The 17970-nt window shown below is 50.2% G+C and overlaps 1 protein-coding gene across 2 annotated transcripts in view; it reads right to left on the bottom strand.

Annotated features, from left to right (window-relative positions):
• Nucleotides 1–17970, bottom strand: part of LOC146835421 (complement factor B-like) — a 687940-nt gene that overhangs the window by 332456 nt on the left and 337514 nt on the right. For both annotated transcript variants that reach the window (XM_085602982.1, XM_085602983.1), the window contains one exon: nt 15395–15532. In XM_085602982.1, coding sequence (XP_085459108.1) covers nt 15395–15532 — 138 coding nt within the window. The remainder of the gene's footprint in view (nt 1–15394; nt 15533–17970) is intronic.

Raw genomic sequence — 17970 nt, 5'->3', positions numbered from 1 at the left:
TCGGTAACAGTTACCGATTCGGTAACATTCGGTAATCACGAATCGGAATTCACCGAATCGGTAAATACCGAGGTGGTATTTACCGAATCGGAAAATACCGAGGTGGTATTTACCGAATCGGAAAATACCGAATCGGTATGTACGGAATCGGTAAATAAAATCACATGACTTGACGAAACAGCTAATCCTGTGCAACCACAGCCCACCCAACCAGGAAGTGGCCACACCCAGGCAGGTGTACATAATTAGCCGACCCTGGAGAGGCTTGGAGTGCAGAGGAGAGGCAGGGAGCCGGTGCCTGTGCGAGCGGGAAAACGAACATCATGTCCAGCCAGAGAACACAGAGAGACGGAGGGGAAAGGAGGAGGAAGCTGAAATTTAGCCCCAAGGAACTCCAGGTGCTGGTGGAGGAGGTGGTGAAGCAGCACCAGAAGCTGTTTGGAAGGCAATCCCTGCAAGTGCCTGAGGCTGAAAAGCGCAACATATGGCTGGCCATCCAGGCCCATGTGAATGCTGTGGGAGTGACCCACAGGGACATAGAGGTCCTAAAGAAGCGCTGGTATGACCTGAGGATTGTAACCAAGAGGAAGATGGGCGACATCCAGAAGGAGGCCAGCCAGACTGGAGGTGGAACCAACAGGGCACCTGCCCTCACCGAACTGGAGGAGCTGGTGGGGGCCACAATCGAGCAAGAGAGCGTCGTGGGTCTTGGGGACGCCGACAGCTCTGCCAGAGCCGCCACACAACAAGGTAAGACGAAAGCACAGCAATGTAGCACCCCCTATCCCTATCCCACATCCCCCATTGTGAAACGAGAATCACACTGCAGTCCACACGTGTCAGTGCAGACAGGCAATGCATTCCGGGCGATGTAGTCAGGGAAACACCAACCATGACGTAAATGTTACAGGGCAACAAGGCATGTCACGCACTCGAGGCACAAGGAGACAGAGGACATTTTGGAATGTGAAATTATTTATTGTGACGCTTTCAATGCAGCCCTTCGGGGACACTGAGCCAATGTTGTATTTCTGTCCACAGATGTGACATCATGCAGGACAGGGCATGCTGCAGGAGAGACGGCACACCGGCCACAAATATCACCTCCAGCCAGCACAAGTTCAGACCAGGGAGCAGGCCCACTGGCAGCCGCACCACCAACACAGGCAGCCTCGCCGCAGCCAGAGCCAGCATCACCTCACCCAGAGCCAGCATCACCTCACCCAGAGCCAGCATCACCTCACCCAGAGCCAGCATCGCCACTCATGTTTGAATCACCAGCCACATCTCCGCTTGCAGGTGTGGGAATGAGGAGGCGTCCAGCAGCCAGGCTACGAGCCTTAGACACCTCGTCAGACGACAGCATGGGCCCTGAAGAACTCACCAGGCCCCAGGAAGGGAGCCATGCCACTGTGCCCCACACCTCACAGGCAGCACAGACGGGAGCAAGAGGGCGCCGCAGGTCGCGTGTCCAGAGTCCACCAGCACCCATTGACGGCCATGGTGTCTTCTTGGGTCTCGAGGGCCAAATGTTGAAACAACAGCGCCTGCAAACAAAGGCAGTCATGACAGTCCAGAGGCACATGCGGGTGATGAAAACTACATTAGTCAACATGGACAATAACATCAGCGGCATGGCTGCGGGCATTCGGGACATGTCCCAGTCAATCCAGCAGTTGTGCAGCAAATTAGATGCTGACATCGAGGCACGGCGCCGGGAACGGCAGAGAAGGGACACTACCAACAGGGCACTCAACCGTCTGGCAACTGCGACTTCTCTACTGTGCCGGCGCTCTGTGACGATGCAGGAGGGCCTAACACACTGCTGCAGCGACCTGTCTCGGGGGATGGTGCAGGTGACAAGTGCACTAGGGGTGCTATTTACTAGTCAGGCGTCGACAACTGCTGCAGGGGATGCTGCGGAGAGCATCGACACCAGCAGCAGGAGCAGCATCACACCCCCCGTCCCAGAAGGACGCAGGAGCAGCAGGCGGCTTGGGGTTGGCTCTAGTGAGGATGCACAGGCCGTGCCATCCACCACTGCAGCGCGTATGCGCAAACATTGATGTGGCCCTGCTTAGCAACTTCCCAATGGGTGACGTGACCCTGGACATACTCCTTGTATAGATGGTATATTGCCAGATTGGCTTGTTCGTGTGTTCATGGCGTGGTGCCACATTAAAACTACGTCATGACTAATCACAACTGGCTGTGTCCCCTTACTTACTCAGAAATAGTTGCATGTGATCTCTGTCCGTCTCTCTCTCCCATCGATTGCAGTTGGCACTCTAGCTGCGTTGCCCTGTGGCTGGCCTGACTCATCCTCGTTGTCCTCAAAATATGTTAGTTCCACATCTGTACCTTTTTTCGTGGCAAGGTTGTGCAGCATTGCACAAGTGGCAATAATCTTGCAGCAGGTGATGGGTGTGTACTGGCGTGCGCCTCCGCTCTTGTGGAGGCAGCGGAACCTGCTCTTCAGTAGTCCAAACGTGCGCTCCACCACATTGCGTGTTGTTTTGTGTGCCACGTTGTATCGTCTCTCACTCTGGGTTGATGGGTGTAGGTAGGGAGTGAGGATGAATGACCGGCATGCATATGCACTGTCGCCTAGATGAGTTAAAGGGAAACATCAGTCACATGCTTCTTTACACTATGATTTGCAGGTTGCAAGGGGCGTCACTGTTACTCACCTAGCAGGTATCCCTCTCCAAATTCTCCGGCACTCAGTCGTGTGTAGATCCCACTATTCTGGAAGATGTACGAATCGTGGGTGCTCCCAGGAAACTTTGCAACAATATCTGTGATGATGTTCCCTGCATCACAGATCACCTGCACATTGATGGAGTGGGTGGACTTCCTGTTCCTGTAGATGTGCTCTGTGTCAGCTGGTGGACAGATTGGGATGTGTGTACCATCAATACAGCCGATGACATGGGGGAACTGTGCCATGTGATAAAAGTCTGTTTTTGTTTTCTGCAGTGCAGCCTGTGTGTTGGGGAAGCTGATGTAGTGGTGCATTCTCTGCATCATGGCATCCAGGAACTTCCTGAAGAAACGTGACAGGCAACTCTGGGATACACCACCCACCGCAGCTATCACCACCTGATAACTGCCGGATGCCAGCAGATGTAGGCTGCAGAGCACCTGCACATGTGGGGGTATGGCGTGCGCCCTTCTTATTGGCTGGTCCAGGAGTGGGTGAAGGTCCCTGATTAAGTCCATGATGGTTTCGGGGTGTAGCCTGTACCTCTCATGTATCTCTGCATCAGTCAGGTGGAATAGTGTGATGCGCTGTCTGTAGATGCGTTCCTCCCGTCGCCAAACCCTCAGTCCTGCTGCCTGTAGACGTAGGCGCCTTGCAATGACATACATAGCGGCCATGTTGTCCACGCTGTTGCATTTTGGGATTGCTTATATGCACTGTTGATGGTTACCACCTGCTTTCAATCCGTGTTAATTACCGACTCTTATTTACCGATTTTCTTGGATTTCTTAATTACCGAGTGCTCCTACATGTCATTTTAATTTTTACCACTTCATATTTACCACTTCATATTTACCGATTCGTTAAGTATGTATTCGGTAAATCTGATTCGGTATTTTAGAATTCGGTAAATATGATTCGGTATTTACCGCCTCATATTTACCGAAAAGTCGTTTTTGGACTCCTACATCTCACTTGTCTGAATACCGGTCGGTAACGGCATATTTACCGAAAATCGGCCGTTACCGACCGGTATTTGGCTACCTACATGAGGCCCTTAGTGTTTTTTGGCTACTCTTATCAGGAAATCTTGTCAGCTTAGTACGTCATCAAAAGAATGTGTTCTAACTGGTGATGCTGCTGGAGATGTCGGTGACAAGAGGTTAAGGAGTCTGTGATATGAGGCACTGAAGTTGTGGGTGAAGTTGCGGTTCTTTTCCTCCTGTGAGGACAGTGGGGGCATGATGACTCTTGTGGATCCGGTGTTATTGCTTGAGGTCTAAAAGGTCTGGTCACATAGCTACAGCCCTAGGGACCTTAGCTTGACCTTGTAGTAGCATAGTCCATGGAGGCATTGCAGGAGCCGTAGACGTGAAAGGCTTTGGGGGAAGGTCCAAAAAACTGCAGTCTTTTACTGAATGTGTGGTTTGCACACATCACATACACACTGCATGAGGGCCTGTTGTAGCATTTTGTCTTCCACATCAAGGGCATTTCACAAAAAGAGATGGCATTTTCAGTGAAAAATGTCCTCCCCTGTTGAAAGAAATGGAGAGAAAGGCAGCCGGAACTTGAAGATTTTGAATGAAGAAGAAAAAACGTTAATGTTCAAGTAAAAGCATGACAAAAAAACTGGGTTATTATTCCTGACATGTTCTGAGATCCTCTCAGCACAGGCTGGAAAAAATAGCTAGATCTTTTGCCGCAAACTGCTAGTATATGGCATGCTGGGACAGGGACGCTTCTGGCTTCTTCAAGAAACAGCACATTTTTATAGGTATGTTCAGCCTGTGACTTGACTGGTGCCCTTTCCCTGCATTTTTCCCTAACACAGAGGGAAGGTAAAAGGTTATGTGGGATAGTGTTGCACATATCTTCAGCTTGGTGCTGCAATGTGGTATTAGGGTCTTTCTTTTTAAATGGGGATTTTCCTCTTAGAGGAATTGCTGGCAAAGCTGTGCAGTCCATATATTGGAAGAGGTGCCACCGAACTGTTTAACAATGAGTTGTCTACCTTCAATTACACATTAAATTTCATGTATATAAAAGAAGTGTCCCAGGGTCGCTGGGCAAAGTCTGAAATATTCTACATTTATGACTTTGCGTGAGTATCTTACCATGCAGAAACAAGATTAACAAAAACAGAAATGCCAGCTGGTTGAATCCAACCCTCCCCAAAGAGCCTGAAAGGTCTTGCCTCTTGTGGTATCAGCAGCATCTCTCATGAGCAGCAGCACATTAGACCTTTTTAGCAATATCTACAAGAACAACCAGTAAGAGACAGTGAAGCTAACACCTGCTCAGCTCTCCATTAACTGGTACTAATCCCTCCAGATCACCAATAACTGAAGTTAAGCCCCTCAGATCTCAATTAACTAAAGCTAACACCATCATATCTCCTTTAACTGAAGTTACCTTCTCCTGATCTCCATGAAATCAAGCTAACCTCTCGGATCTCCATTAACCAGAGTTAACTCCTTCGGATTTCCATTAACCGAAGCTAACCACTTTTAACCTCCTTAACTGAAGCTAACCCCTCCTATGTCCATAAACTGAAGCAAACCCCTTCAGATCTCCATTGACTAAAGGGTTACCTCTTCTTGTTTCTATTGACTGATGTTAACACCTTTGGTTTTCTATTAAGTGAATCCAACCCCTTCAGATCTCCATTAACTGAAGATAACTCCTTCAGATTACCAATAACTGAAGCAAACCTCTTCAGAATTCAATTGACTGAAGTGAACCCTTCAGATCTCCAATTACAGAAGCTAACTCCTTCAGATCTCCATTACCTGAAGATTAGCCCTTTAACGTGTGATACACCTTTCAGATTTCTTTCCTCTCCGCTGGTGGTCAGAAGATAATGGATTAAATGCAGTCCTTCCCAAATTGATGGGCCCTTCATTAGAACTTATAGAGTGGGTTTAAAGTGCCTGTTAGGGGGTGTGGCCAAGATGGGGGCGAGGTGAGACGTGTCCTCTCGTCTCTCCTTCCAGGGAAATATCAGGTTCGGGCCAACTGCAGCCTATACTGGGCTGGAATCCTGTCCGGGACTGCACACTGGGGTCGGTGGCCCCTGCTTCGCTGGTGAACACCCTTGGTGCGGCGGTGTGGAGTGGAAGACGCCGTGCACGAGATCAAGGCCTGCGACTGGAGGCGGAGCCACGGCCTCAATGTTGAGGAATGTGCCGGACCGGCGCTGCTGCAGAACGACCCGGTGGCTGGTGACTTTGTGTTTGGTGCCCCGGCCCCTCTCTCAACCCGGGGCATTGAGATCACCTCATCGCCGCTGAGGTCGATGGCAAGAGGAGTCGCAACTGGCACTGGCGGTGATTCCGGAGCTGAGAGGTGGTTATGTGGAGGCCTGCCCAGCACCTGGTAACCACGCCTGGAGACCGGGGACGAGAGTCCGAGATTGCCTTCACCTGCAGTCGAGCCGGCAGATGGTGGGGCCACTGGCGGAGGTTTCTTCCTGCTTGTGACATCGTGCGGACCCGCCCTGTGGCCTTGGACAGCATTGGAGGTGAGAGGGAGCGCTTGGGTCGGCCATGCAGCACGCCACACGTGGAGCCCTCCATCCTGCAATGACCTGAGGAGAACTTTTGGCTGGTGCCCGCGTCCACTGGAGGGGCCAAACGCAACTCCCTATGCTAGCAGCCTGAGCAGGGGGGCACGAGCGCGACTGCTGGCAGAAGCGGTCGCCGAGGGTGGGGACCGGCTCCCCGCAGAGATGCCCGGCTAGGTTCGGGTGTGGCTTGTGGTGGGCTAGATGCTCCCCGCTCGTCTCCCTTCCAGAACACGCACAGCGGTTTCCTGCTTTGGAGCGACTGACACCAGTGGCTGTGACTATAACCTCGTGGACAACGGTGGTGTGTTAGGGTTCCCGTGCCTCGCCAACAGTGAGGGGCCTTCGTGCTGCGAGTGCCAGTTGGGACATGTGGAGGTAGATTTGGGCGGGAAGTGAGGCCCTGCCGACTACACGCTTGGTGAACTGTGTATCTTGGTGGATCTATCGGATAATCCGTATTAGTATCACCACCGCGTTGGGGCTGCAGTGGTCCCCTACTTCTGTTGACACTGTGAGGGCCCAGCTTTGAGTGTGCCCCCGTCCCTGCCCCACCACATTGGTCGAGGCGGTGCTGGGGCATGTGGTGACTTCGCCGGATGTGTCTGGTCCTGAGACTTTCTTGCTAGGCGGTACTCCCTCACGGGGACACTTCTTAGCGTCTTCATGCTCACCCCAGGTACCCCGCCGGGGCGGTGCGGTGGCATACAGCCTGTGACCTCTCTTATGTCCCCTTCTGGCTTGGGGAGCACTATGGCCTCCACGCGGGGGAAGAAGAGTAAGGCCCTCCAGGAGCTCTTCACGCACCCTCAGGGGGGAACGCCATCGGACTCTGCAAAACAGACTGGCACTACCTCGACATCTATGGGTGGCCCTAGGGAGGAACCAGTCACGCAGGCCTTCCTGGAATCCCTGTCCTCAGCTCTCCGGGATGATTTACATACTGTGAAGTGGGACCTCACTGCGGAACTTAAAGACGTCTGAAAATACCTGGATAGCATTGGGGACAGTCTGGTAGCTTTGTAGGAGAAAAGCAACACATGTGATGAGGAGGTCTCCTTCTTACAGCAGGAACTTATCCGCATACATGACCAACAGGTGGACCTCCAGACTCACTTAGAGGATTTGGAGAACCGCTCCCGACGTCATAATGTGCGGATTCGGGGGTGAGGCCAAACGCGAGCGATATATTCCTGTTTGTGTGTGAACTTTTCAATCACATCCTAGGTAATCCCATGGATGCTGAGCTCCGGGTCGACAGGGCGCACCGTGTGGGTCCCACCTGCGGGCATCTTAGTCTGTGTACATTATTTCCGCACCAAAGAGGAAATTCTTCGGAAGGCCAGGGCACAGCATCCAATCACATTTACGGATCAGACTCTGGTTCTTTACCAGGATCTCGCCGCCCTCAAACTTCAAAAACATAAGACCTTCCGCCCCATCACTGCAGCTCTTCGCCAACGCAATATCACATACTCCTGGAGCCACCCATTTTGTCTTATATTCCGCTACAATGGCAAACTCTACTAACTTCGCTCCCTGGCGGAGGCCAGCAAGGTGCTGGGGATTGAAATAGGACTGAGGACCCGACGATGCAAAGCCACGCTGGCGGCAACAGCGGCGTCGACGCGCCCTAACCGCCTACGTCGCCCGGACCCTGAAGAGATCGCAAAGAGACATTGCCTGTAACCCTTGTTAAGACACAGTCCTCGTAATGGGCCTGAGCCTTGTATCTATCTCTTAGCTTTTCTGTTCCTTGGGTGGTTGGGGCATGGACGGGGGATGCAATTGGCCACGTAATTCCCGTATTGATGTTTCACCTGATCTTCTGCGGAAGATGGACTGTTACCAAGACTTTTGCTTCATGTTGGCACCTGCTTTGCCGGGGTCTTCTCTCTCTATTTCAGTGGCCATTCTTCTCTCTTCTTTCCTCCTGCGCTCCTCCCCGGTCTCTCAGCACTGCAGGGCATGGCTTCCTGAGCTGACAACAGACACTCCCCAACCTCTCTCCGCTGCTGCAACTGAGCACTCTGCCCCGCCCCAGGCCATGCATGCTTTGCCACGCACGATATCCCCTGCTGTAAATGCCTCCTCAAAGTATTAAAGTACTCACACCTAATGTGCGGGGGCTTAATAATCCCATCAAGCGCCGAGCTATTCTTGCTTGCCTGGAAAACTCAGGGGAAATGCATTTGCTGGCCAAAGATTGTCACAGACTTCGGTCCCGCGCTTTTCCTCTGGCTCCTCCATATCTGCAGGGGTGGCAATTCTGATCTCCAGGGCTTTTAAGGAGAAAGTGGTGCAGAAGGAGGCCGGGATCAAAGGCAGGCTGCTTACCTACCAGTTTATGATTGGGGGCCACACGCTGATTATAGGGTCCATCTATGCCCCTAACAAAGGACATGAACAGTTTCTCCATGATGCCTTGCTGTGAGAAGTTGGCCTGGTATATGATGTTCACTAGTTAAAGTGACCACCTTGTACCATGCCAAGCAGCCCTTATGGTGTGGTTGTAAGTCAACCTTTTCGGACTAGCTGCCCTAGTGGTAGCGTAGGCTAAGCAGTCTTTGAGGCTAAACTCATGAAGCGTGTTAAGCAGGCTGTTTTACCAAATGCAACCCCCTTTTATACCAATGAAAGGACACCACACAGATATATATTCAAAATATATATGTATTTATTTCTCAAAGTAACCCCTAGTCTCTTTATGAGCACAGGAGCACAAATCGTCAAACAAGATTACAGTAGAATACACAGAAGTTGCACTTTATATGGATAGGCCCTGGTGGCCGCTCAAACCATATACTAAAATAGTGGTATAAGAACCTCGAACAGAAAAGGGAAAAGGCCCAGGGCCTCTAGAATCGCTGGGCCTACAAGGAGCTAACTTCAGTTAGTGGCCAGGAGGTCCACGGGTTGCGTGTGCAGAGCAAATAGTCACACGCGTGCTCCCATAGGTTTTCAATGGGTGCGTAAAAAGTACAAAGTTACTGCAAAAAGGATCTTCCGGATGGACTAGGAACTTAAGATTGGAAACACAGACACTAGAGATGATTCTCAACACTTGGGCACCGGAGTGCCAGCTTTACCTCACCCACAGGAAGCGGGTGCATAGGCGTCGAAGTGCGTCGGGTTTCTTCTATCTGTTCAATGGAGCCTGTAGATAAAGATGCTGCAGGCGGTCGCCCCGGAAGAGATGCGGTGGATCCAAGAGTGGATCGGAGATGTTGAAGACCTGTAAGCAGAGGGGACAGTGTTCACAGTCACTAGCCAGTGACCAGCATGGCACCAGGTGGGTACCAGGCGATGTCGGGTGCAAACAGGAAGGAAGGTGTAGCTTGTCTCTGCAGCCACGTGGTCCCTGAAGGTCGACGACGTCCAGGAGTCGGTTCACGAGCTGTCCTACGCAGGTTCTCGCTGTCGGCGGTGTCGGCGACTTGATCGAAGCAAACAAGCCTTGGCAAAAGCAATTGTTGTGGAAAACGAAATAAGCTGATGGTTCTGACCAGCAAGGTCAGAGGGATTGCTCCTTTGGAGGGGAGCAAGGGCCAGTCTGGAGCAACCAGACCAGCGGTGTATTTCTTGTAGTTCGTCGCCAAGATGGCCACTAGCCAGCGGGCCAGCAACCGGTTAGGCGCGTCAAGTGGCAAAATGCAGAAGGGCCCCACGCAGATCGTGGAGATGCTGGAGGGCTCACCTTTGGTGCAGATGCTGCTCGAGGGTTGGGCTTCTCAGATCCCAAAGCACAACTTGGAGGGAGCCTCGGTTGTTGCACTTGTCAGCTTGTCGTGGTCGTTTCAAGATGGCTGGCTCCACGTGTCTCGGTGCCTCCACGGGTCTCCTCTTTTCAGGGACTGTGGATCGGGCGGTGAGAGGTCTGGAGGTCCAGGTCTTGTCAGTCTCTGGGCTCGGGCTCCGGCGGGAGGCGGCGGCAAAGCAGACGTTGATTCGCTGGATGGTGCTTGCGTTAGCAAGGTGGTCACTCCCTGACCACAGGGGAGATTGGCTTCAGTCCTCTGTGCGGCAGAGCGTCGAAGTTCCCGTCTTCTTCTTAGTTTCAAGTTGATTCCAGGATGTCTGAAGTCTTAGGACACAGCTCCTACCTTTAAGCGGATTCTAGGGGCCGGACTACCTGCTAGGTCCCTCCCTAAGGGTGGGACCAGGAAGGGGGGTGGTTACACCCCCAATCCTTTGTCCAGTTCGCCCCAGGCCCGGGACTGGTGTGCCCCAGGACCGGTTTGGACTGGCATATGCACCGAGGCTCCTTGTGAGCCTCAGGCATGTCTGGTTTCTTTCAAGCCCTACCTGACCAATACACAAAATCCTGTCTGGGGTGGTGCACGCACCTCCCCTGGCAGGAAACCCTTTGTCCACACCTCCCAAGCTGGAAGGACTCCCAGCAGCAGGAGGGCAGACTTGTGTCTGTGGTGGCAGCATCCATTTTGTGGAGCTGAGGCTAGGTCTGATTTTACCCGGGTTTCAGGTACTGTACATGTCGTGTCCCTCTAGAAGGGTGGAATGCTAACCCCGTCGCCAGAATTGGCGAGGGGTTAGTATTCCAATTCGTATGACACCTTACTCGACATGTTTTGATAAAGCCAAACCAAAGTTAGCATTTAACCGCGAGGTTCATAATGCACTTAAGAGTATATGGTATGACGATATCTGGAAACAGTAGAAGGAAGTTGTTCCGACCACTGCAGACAGGCTCAGCTCATGCCAGAGCACCATCTCACATGGAACCAAGCACTCTGCCTTCAGGATTGTTAAGGCCTGCCATAGGAGTGACTTATAGGTTACCAGGTGTCCCATTTAAGGTTAGGTATAGGTATACTACACCTAAGTAAGAGGTGGTTACACCAACTTACCCCAGCTGAGTGATCAGCCAGTTGTGTCAAATTTGTTAGGCCAGGCCAGGGGTGGCACAATACATGCTTCAGCCCCTGGTAGGCCTTAGATACACCAATGCCCTGGGTACCTAGTGTACACTGGTACAGGGGCTCACAGGGTGATCCACTTCCAATTGGTTATGCACCTAGGGTGCATGGAGTCCATTTTAGAGTGAGAGCAGACAGGCTGAGACCGTGAATGGCAGGATCTCAGGCCTACTAAGTCGAAAAACCAGCTAGACACTAGGCAAAAATTTGGGGGTAACCATAGTCAGATATCCACCTTCCTACACTTGCTCAAAGCTACTGTGACTCCTGTGCGTAGTTTACTCCTGGGGGGACACCTTAATCTAGTTCTTAATAATAAATTAGACAGATCCGTGCAACGCTATGGTCAAGTGGGTGCCCTTTCCCGCGCTGGGCTTACTAGACTAGGCGATCTTGGCTTGATAGATCAGTGGAGACACCATCACCCACACTCCAGGGAATATTCTTACTACTCTAGCCCTCATAGGACTTAAGCTCGACTGGATTATTTTATAGGCACCAAGACTCTCAGTGACATCACAAACTCCTCTGACATGCTAGTTGCCGCCTTATCAGACCATGCTCCTGTAGTGATTACCCTGACTTTACCCCCTGTCTGGCTGCCCACACCAGCGGAGGCGCTTCCGCGATACCCTCTTGCACCGTGCAGATACCGTTGCCCAGATTCAGCGCACGCTCGACGACTACCTATCCCACAATGACAACTCTGACACGCCTATCTCCACTAGATGGGAAGCCCTAAAGGCAGTAGATAGAGGAGCAATTATTGCTCTTGCCTCTACAGGCAATGCGGAGCGCAAACGCAAGCGGGAGGACCTCACCCAGAAAGTGCATGAGTTAGAACAGATCCACCGGCAAACGGGAGCTCTGCGTATCTGGCATCAATTGAAGGCAGATAGATCGCAGTTAGCTGCCATAGATCGCGACAAAGCTGAATATGCGGCGCTAAGCCTGCGCCATTCTTTTTACGTCGGTGGGGACAAGTGCAGTCGGCTGCTAGTGCACAAACTGAGGGAAACCCAGCTGCGTGAAGAAGTCCAGGTAATCACGGACCATGTAGGCTGCACACAAACAGAGGACTTTGACATAGCTGAGACGTTCAGGGATTCTTATGCACAACTGTACGATGCGTAGCACCTAGAGCTGCAGGATATAGACGCGCATCTAGATCAGGTTGCTCTTCCCAGCCTGTCCCGGGCGCAGACCGAGCACATAGAGAGGTAGATTCGCCCAGAAGAAGTTGTCTCGGCCATTTCGTGCTTAAAACTGGCTGAATCTCCTGGCCTGGATGGCTACACCGTGGCTTTCTATAAGCAATTTTGCTCTACTCTTGCTCCTCTTCTCACTCGTCTTTTTAATTATTTCGTGCCTTCGGGGGCGATCCCTCCTTCCATGCTCGAGGCGGCTATCGTGGTTATTCATAAGCCCGGTAAGGATGAGACACTCTGTGGGGCGTACAGGCCCATCTCTCTCTTAAATTTTGACCTAAAGCTGTACACCAGCATTCTGGCGGCTCACATGGCCCCTTATATGCCTGGAATCCTCGACTCCGACCAAGCGGGTTTTATCCCGCAGAGGTAGACCAGTGACAACACGAAGCGAGTGCTCCACCTCATTGAGAAAGCTTCCCGCATCCCAGGAGAGTATATGCTCCTGACTATAGACGCCGAAAAGGTATTCAATTGAGTACACTGGCCCTACCTGGAGCAAGTGCTGATCTGCTTTGGCCTTGGGGAAAAGATGAGAACTCCCATTCTCAATTGCTATCGGGGCCCTACGGCCGCAGTGCGGGTAAATGGGCATACGTCGACCCCCTTCAGTATCCATAGAGGCACTAGACAGGGGTGCCCTTTGTTGTCCCTGCTCTTTGCCCTATACAAGGAACCCTTGGCACAAAGAGTTCGGGAACATCCCCAGATCACGGGTATACGCTTTGGCAGTGATTTTCATACCATCAGCTTGTACGCGGACAATGTCCTGGTCACCCTGACAGATCCGGCAACGGCTCAGGGCACCCTTCTGGAGGAGCTGGACTCCTTCGGGAAGGCGTCCGGATTCAAATTTAACATCACGAAGTCCACTGCTTTAAATCTCTCTCTATTGCCTCAGAGGCTGGCAGAATTGCAAGCTCGTCATCCAATTCAGTGGTCTACTGACACAGTCCCTTATCTGGGAATCCATCTAGCCCCTATGCCACAAGCGACAAGGTCGGTCAACTACAACATCCTGCATTCCCACATCCGCGCGGATCTTCGGCACTGGAAATACTACTCCATCTCTTGGTTGGGACGCATTGCCACTGTCAAAATGACGATCCTTCCCAAACTCTATCTTTTTCAAAACACTCTCTCTCCAGCCTCCCACCGGTTGGCTTCAGAGGGTGCAATCAGAACTCTCTCACTTCATCTGGCAGGGTCGCAAGCCAAGGATGAAGCGGCTGGTCAGTTTCCTCACCCCAAATGAAGGGGGTCTGGGGATTCCTAATCTTGCACTTTATTATAAAGCTGCACAGCTACGACATCTAGTGGAGTGGAGCAGGGTCGAGTCGGAGAAACACTGGCTTTTCCAGGAGCGTGCAATAGCGGGCACCTCTCTGATAAAGATCCTTTTCCTTCGGAAGCCTCAACGTCCCCCCAGTCTTTATGCCTCCCATGTGACCCGCTCCACCATGGCGGTTTGGGACCAGATGAACAGACGACACGGACTGACAACTTTCCCTTCCCCGCTTACCCCTCTTTTCGGCAATTCTGACTTTGGACCGGGGGTGGGAGAGACCTCATTCCCTCTCTGGAGAACCACTGGCTGCCGCGCGCTCGGTACTCTGTACAATGAGACACCGGTCTCACTAAACCCTTTACAAAGCTAGCGTATTATTGGTATTACACCCGGAGAGACTGCACCGTTTTGATAGCGCGCATAGCCCGAATGGCTGGAGAGGGTGTGGGAAGGAGGGTACACTTGTCCATCTGTTATGGGACTGTGAATTCCTGACCCCTTATTGGACTCAAGTTCTAGATGAAATCGACAAGTACTTAGACACGGAGCTCCCTCGGCTCCCGGCATATGTGCTCTCAGGGGTCCCTAACCCGCTCACCTACCATTTGAAATCCAGGAGGGGGAAACAGATCGCATTCGCGTTGGGCACGGCCACACAAAACATCCTCACACATTGGAAATCCACACGTATCCCAACAAACTGCGGTTGGCTTTACCGACTGTGGCACATACTAAGCATGGAAAAGATCTTACTCACCATGGCTGGCAAAGGTTCCGGGTTTAGTGAATTATGGCAGCCATTTCTGGCCCTTTTAGCACAGGACTTTAGGGAACTGACATGCCTGAGTTACCTGCCCCTTCTGCGTCTGACGACACCGAACGCTCTCACTTCAGAGGCTAGCCCCTCAGGCAAGAGTGCTGCTCATATATAGACGGGTCGGGTTGGGGGGGCGGTGGAGGAAGTGGGTGAGCGCTATCCTATTCCTTTCTTTCTCCTCTCTTTCTGTTTCTGGACTAGGGTGGGGGGCTGTATAGTTACTCTTATCTTTATAGACTGTCTCCCTTGTAATTTTGCATGTCATTTCATTGCATTGGGGCCCTGCGAGGCCCGATTGTTCGCACTGCTCCTTTACTGGTATACAACGATTGACATTTGCCAAACCGTAAAGTGCCTGTTATATCCTTAAATAAATAAATGCATAGAGAGTAGCATTGTTAGCAGCCACTACATTGTCAAGTAGGGTGAGTGGAGCCCAGGTCCCGTCTGCAGTTGTACGCTGCCTCCATAGTGATACCTTTTTCCTCGTCCTTCGTTGATGTTCAATAACTTTACTCAATTATTCTTACCTGTAGTCATGTTTTAGGGTGAATATTGGAGAGATGATGTGAAGATGTGTTAATATTTACAGTTTTTGTAACTGCCTTATCGGGGACTCAAAGCAATTTCTGTATGTCTTTCAAATCTCAAATGCATCATTCAGTATTAGCTTAAAAAACACACGATTGGGTGTCAGAAGCAAAACAGACTCCGCTGCTTTACAGGATGTGGCATCTCTCCTGCCTTTCCAAACCCCACACACTGTGTTGTAGCACTGAAAGGCCAGCCATGCTTTCTAGTTCAGTACATTCACGCGAGCCCCCTCCTCGTTATTCCCCTATTTATGTATTTATGAAGCAACATTAAAGGCTCACCTATCATGTCATCAAAGGTTTTCTGGAGGTCGGCTATGTCCTTTACTTTGAAGACGTGAGTCTCCTTCGGCTTTTTGGAAGCCAGCGCGTTGATCTCCTCATCGTTTACATCATAATTCAGGCCGAACACATAGACATCTAGGGTCAACAAAGATCAGGCATTCAGTTGATGTCTTTGATGTTTTGTTTGACAGCTGTCTACATAAATGGAAAGGTGGGAAGACTGGCACACATACAAATGGGAAAGAGCGACATAAAGAGGGGAGAAGGAAACTAAGAGGAAGACACACAGAGAAAGAAGGAGACAGGCATATACAAAGAAGAGAGACAGACAGGGCGAAAAAAAGGAGATAGATCTATGAATAAGGAGAGCAGAAATACATATAGAGAAGGAGAGGAGACAGACATACACACTAACAGGAGAACACTTATAGGCAAAGAAGGGAGACAGACATACAGAGAAAGAGGAGAGATAACGATATAGACGAAAAGGGAATACAGGCAAAAGGCAACAAAGACGCATGGCCAAACAGGAGAGAAAGACATATACAGAAAGAGGGGGCACAGACTTATAGAAAAATGGGAGTAAACATGGTTGGGTGTCATAAGTAAGATTGTACATCATCTGGACATCAAAGATGCCCTAAGCATGAGAGTTGGGAAGGACCTTTCCTTTCTGCAATTTCTCTCCTTCAGGCTGGGCGTGAGCAACCAAGCCTCACTCCAGGATCTGGAAGGGGTTAAAAGGAAAGGTTTCTTAATCTGAAATCCTAGTTCTCCTTCAGGGGAACCTTTTTTGAAATCATGAGCACTGAGCAGCCCTGCACATGTGCGGGAGCCTGGAGCACTTCTTACAAATATATCTTCCTGTGTGCTCAACTTTCTCCTTACTTCAGAAAGGCCAAATTCCCACATAGAACATTTCATTTTTTTGCAGCCTATAAAGTAGTTAATGTTGGGCAATTCTTGTAATTTATTTTTAGAAAAGCCAACCTAACTTTAAAAAATAAAAACTTTACTAGAAAAAAGGCAACTTTTGCTAAAATCCTCATTAACAAACCTTGTTCAAAGGGAATTGAGTTCAAGCAATGAGGACAATGTAGACATCTCAATGGAGTATACATACAGCCAACATGAAGGCCTGCCCCACCAATTTAAATGTGGGTGGACCTTTGGTTTGGCTACGGCGGTGACTACTCTGTCACGGCCACAGCCAAACCACTCCGATGTCTTAACGGAGTAAGGGCCATCGGAGAAATGGCTACATGTTCTCCCCACCAATCAGGATGGGCACACATGTAGCCATTTTCATTCTATCTGTCCCCGCCAGGCAAACCCTGGTGGTAAGGTACAGGGAAATGCAAATTATGCTCCCACGCTATGGAAGAGGACTCCAATTCCAAAGGAAGCTTTACCTTCTTTATGTCCCAAAAGAAAGTCCTGTTTCAGGAGTGAAACTAACAGCGCCTGCAGTTGACGCAGACACTCTCAAGAATAGTCTATGTCTAATGTAAGATATGTATCTCAGCAGCGTGCATCTTTCATAACTCCTAAAATATTTCCAAGTTCTGAGAAACTTTTTCTTCCCTCCTATTCTTTCAGCATATAGGGTTTTCCTTCTTACAGTCTAGCAATAGCACAGATCTTGAATCCAGGGATATTGGGAAGTCTAAAGAGCCTTGAATGAACAGGATGTTCTTTGTCCAAAACCCCTGTAGCTTTGAACATCCTCAGATCATTTGTTCCCATGTGCTCACCATACTACAGCTGGGACAGCCATTAAAAGAGGCATTCCAACCATGCAATGTTCAAGGCATAGACTAACCAGTGGGCGTGCATCGACATCGACATAGAATGAAAGGTGCCCCTACCCCAGCCCCTGGCAATTAAAGGCAGATATTTCTTGCCACTTGTCCTGAGTAAGATTTAAGCCGGTCTCTTTCGTCCACCCCTTTTGTACGAGGCGAAAGGCATTATCCATAGAGTAGTTCCTTCAGTATCTCCCCTGCAGGTCCTCTTTGACGAGGAAGCGGTTTTCTAACAATGGTTTGTTTATGAAGTAAATATATGACGATTTCTGTGTGAACTGAGGGAAGCTTCGCCTTGAGAGACTCCCAAGTTATTCCCTCGGTATCACTGATCCAGTATCCAATCTTTCCTATCTTGACCTTTTTCCATTCCTGATTGTACATTGTAGATCTGGTGGACATAAGAGTTCAAGGCGGGCTTGAGTGCGATCTGTGCAATTGAAGATTGAATCACCTGGTATTATATTATGAAATCTAACATGCATGATTAAAAAGGCTGCTAGGTATGTAGGCTTTCCAATCTGGGAGGGCCATCCCTCACTCTATTTGACAAAGATTTAACTTCTCTAGACTTATCCGATGTGAATTCTTTTTCATATAAAGCTAGTGCTCTTTGTATTTATTCTAGTAAAGAATTCAATTGTAAAGTGCACCTGGAGTGCAGAAAACAAAAAATGTAATAGGTAGAATGTGCATCCTAATTATCACCCCCCTTCCTACAATCGTGATTGGTAGATTGTGCCATTTGTCTAACATAAATTTAATCAT

Source organism: Triturus cristatus, chromosome 4_2 (genome assembly GCF_964204655.1).
Source record: "Triturus cristatus chromosome 4_2, aTriCri1.1, whole genome shotgun sequence".
NCBI lineage: Eukaryota > Metazoa > Chordata > Amphibia > Caudata > Salamandridae > Triturus > Triturus cristatus.
The sequence above is the reverse complement of the archived record's forward strand: the minus strand, read 5'-3'. Positions and strand labels throughout refer to the sequence as shown.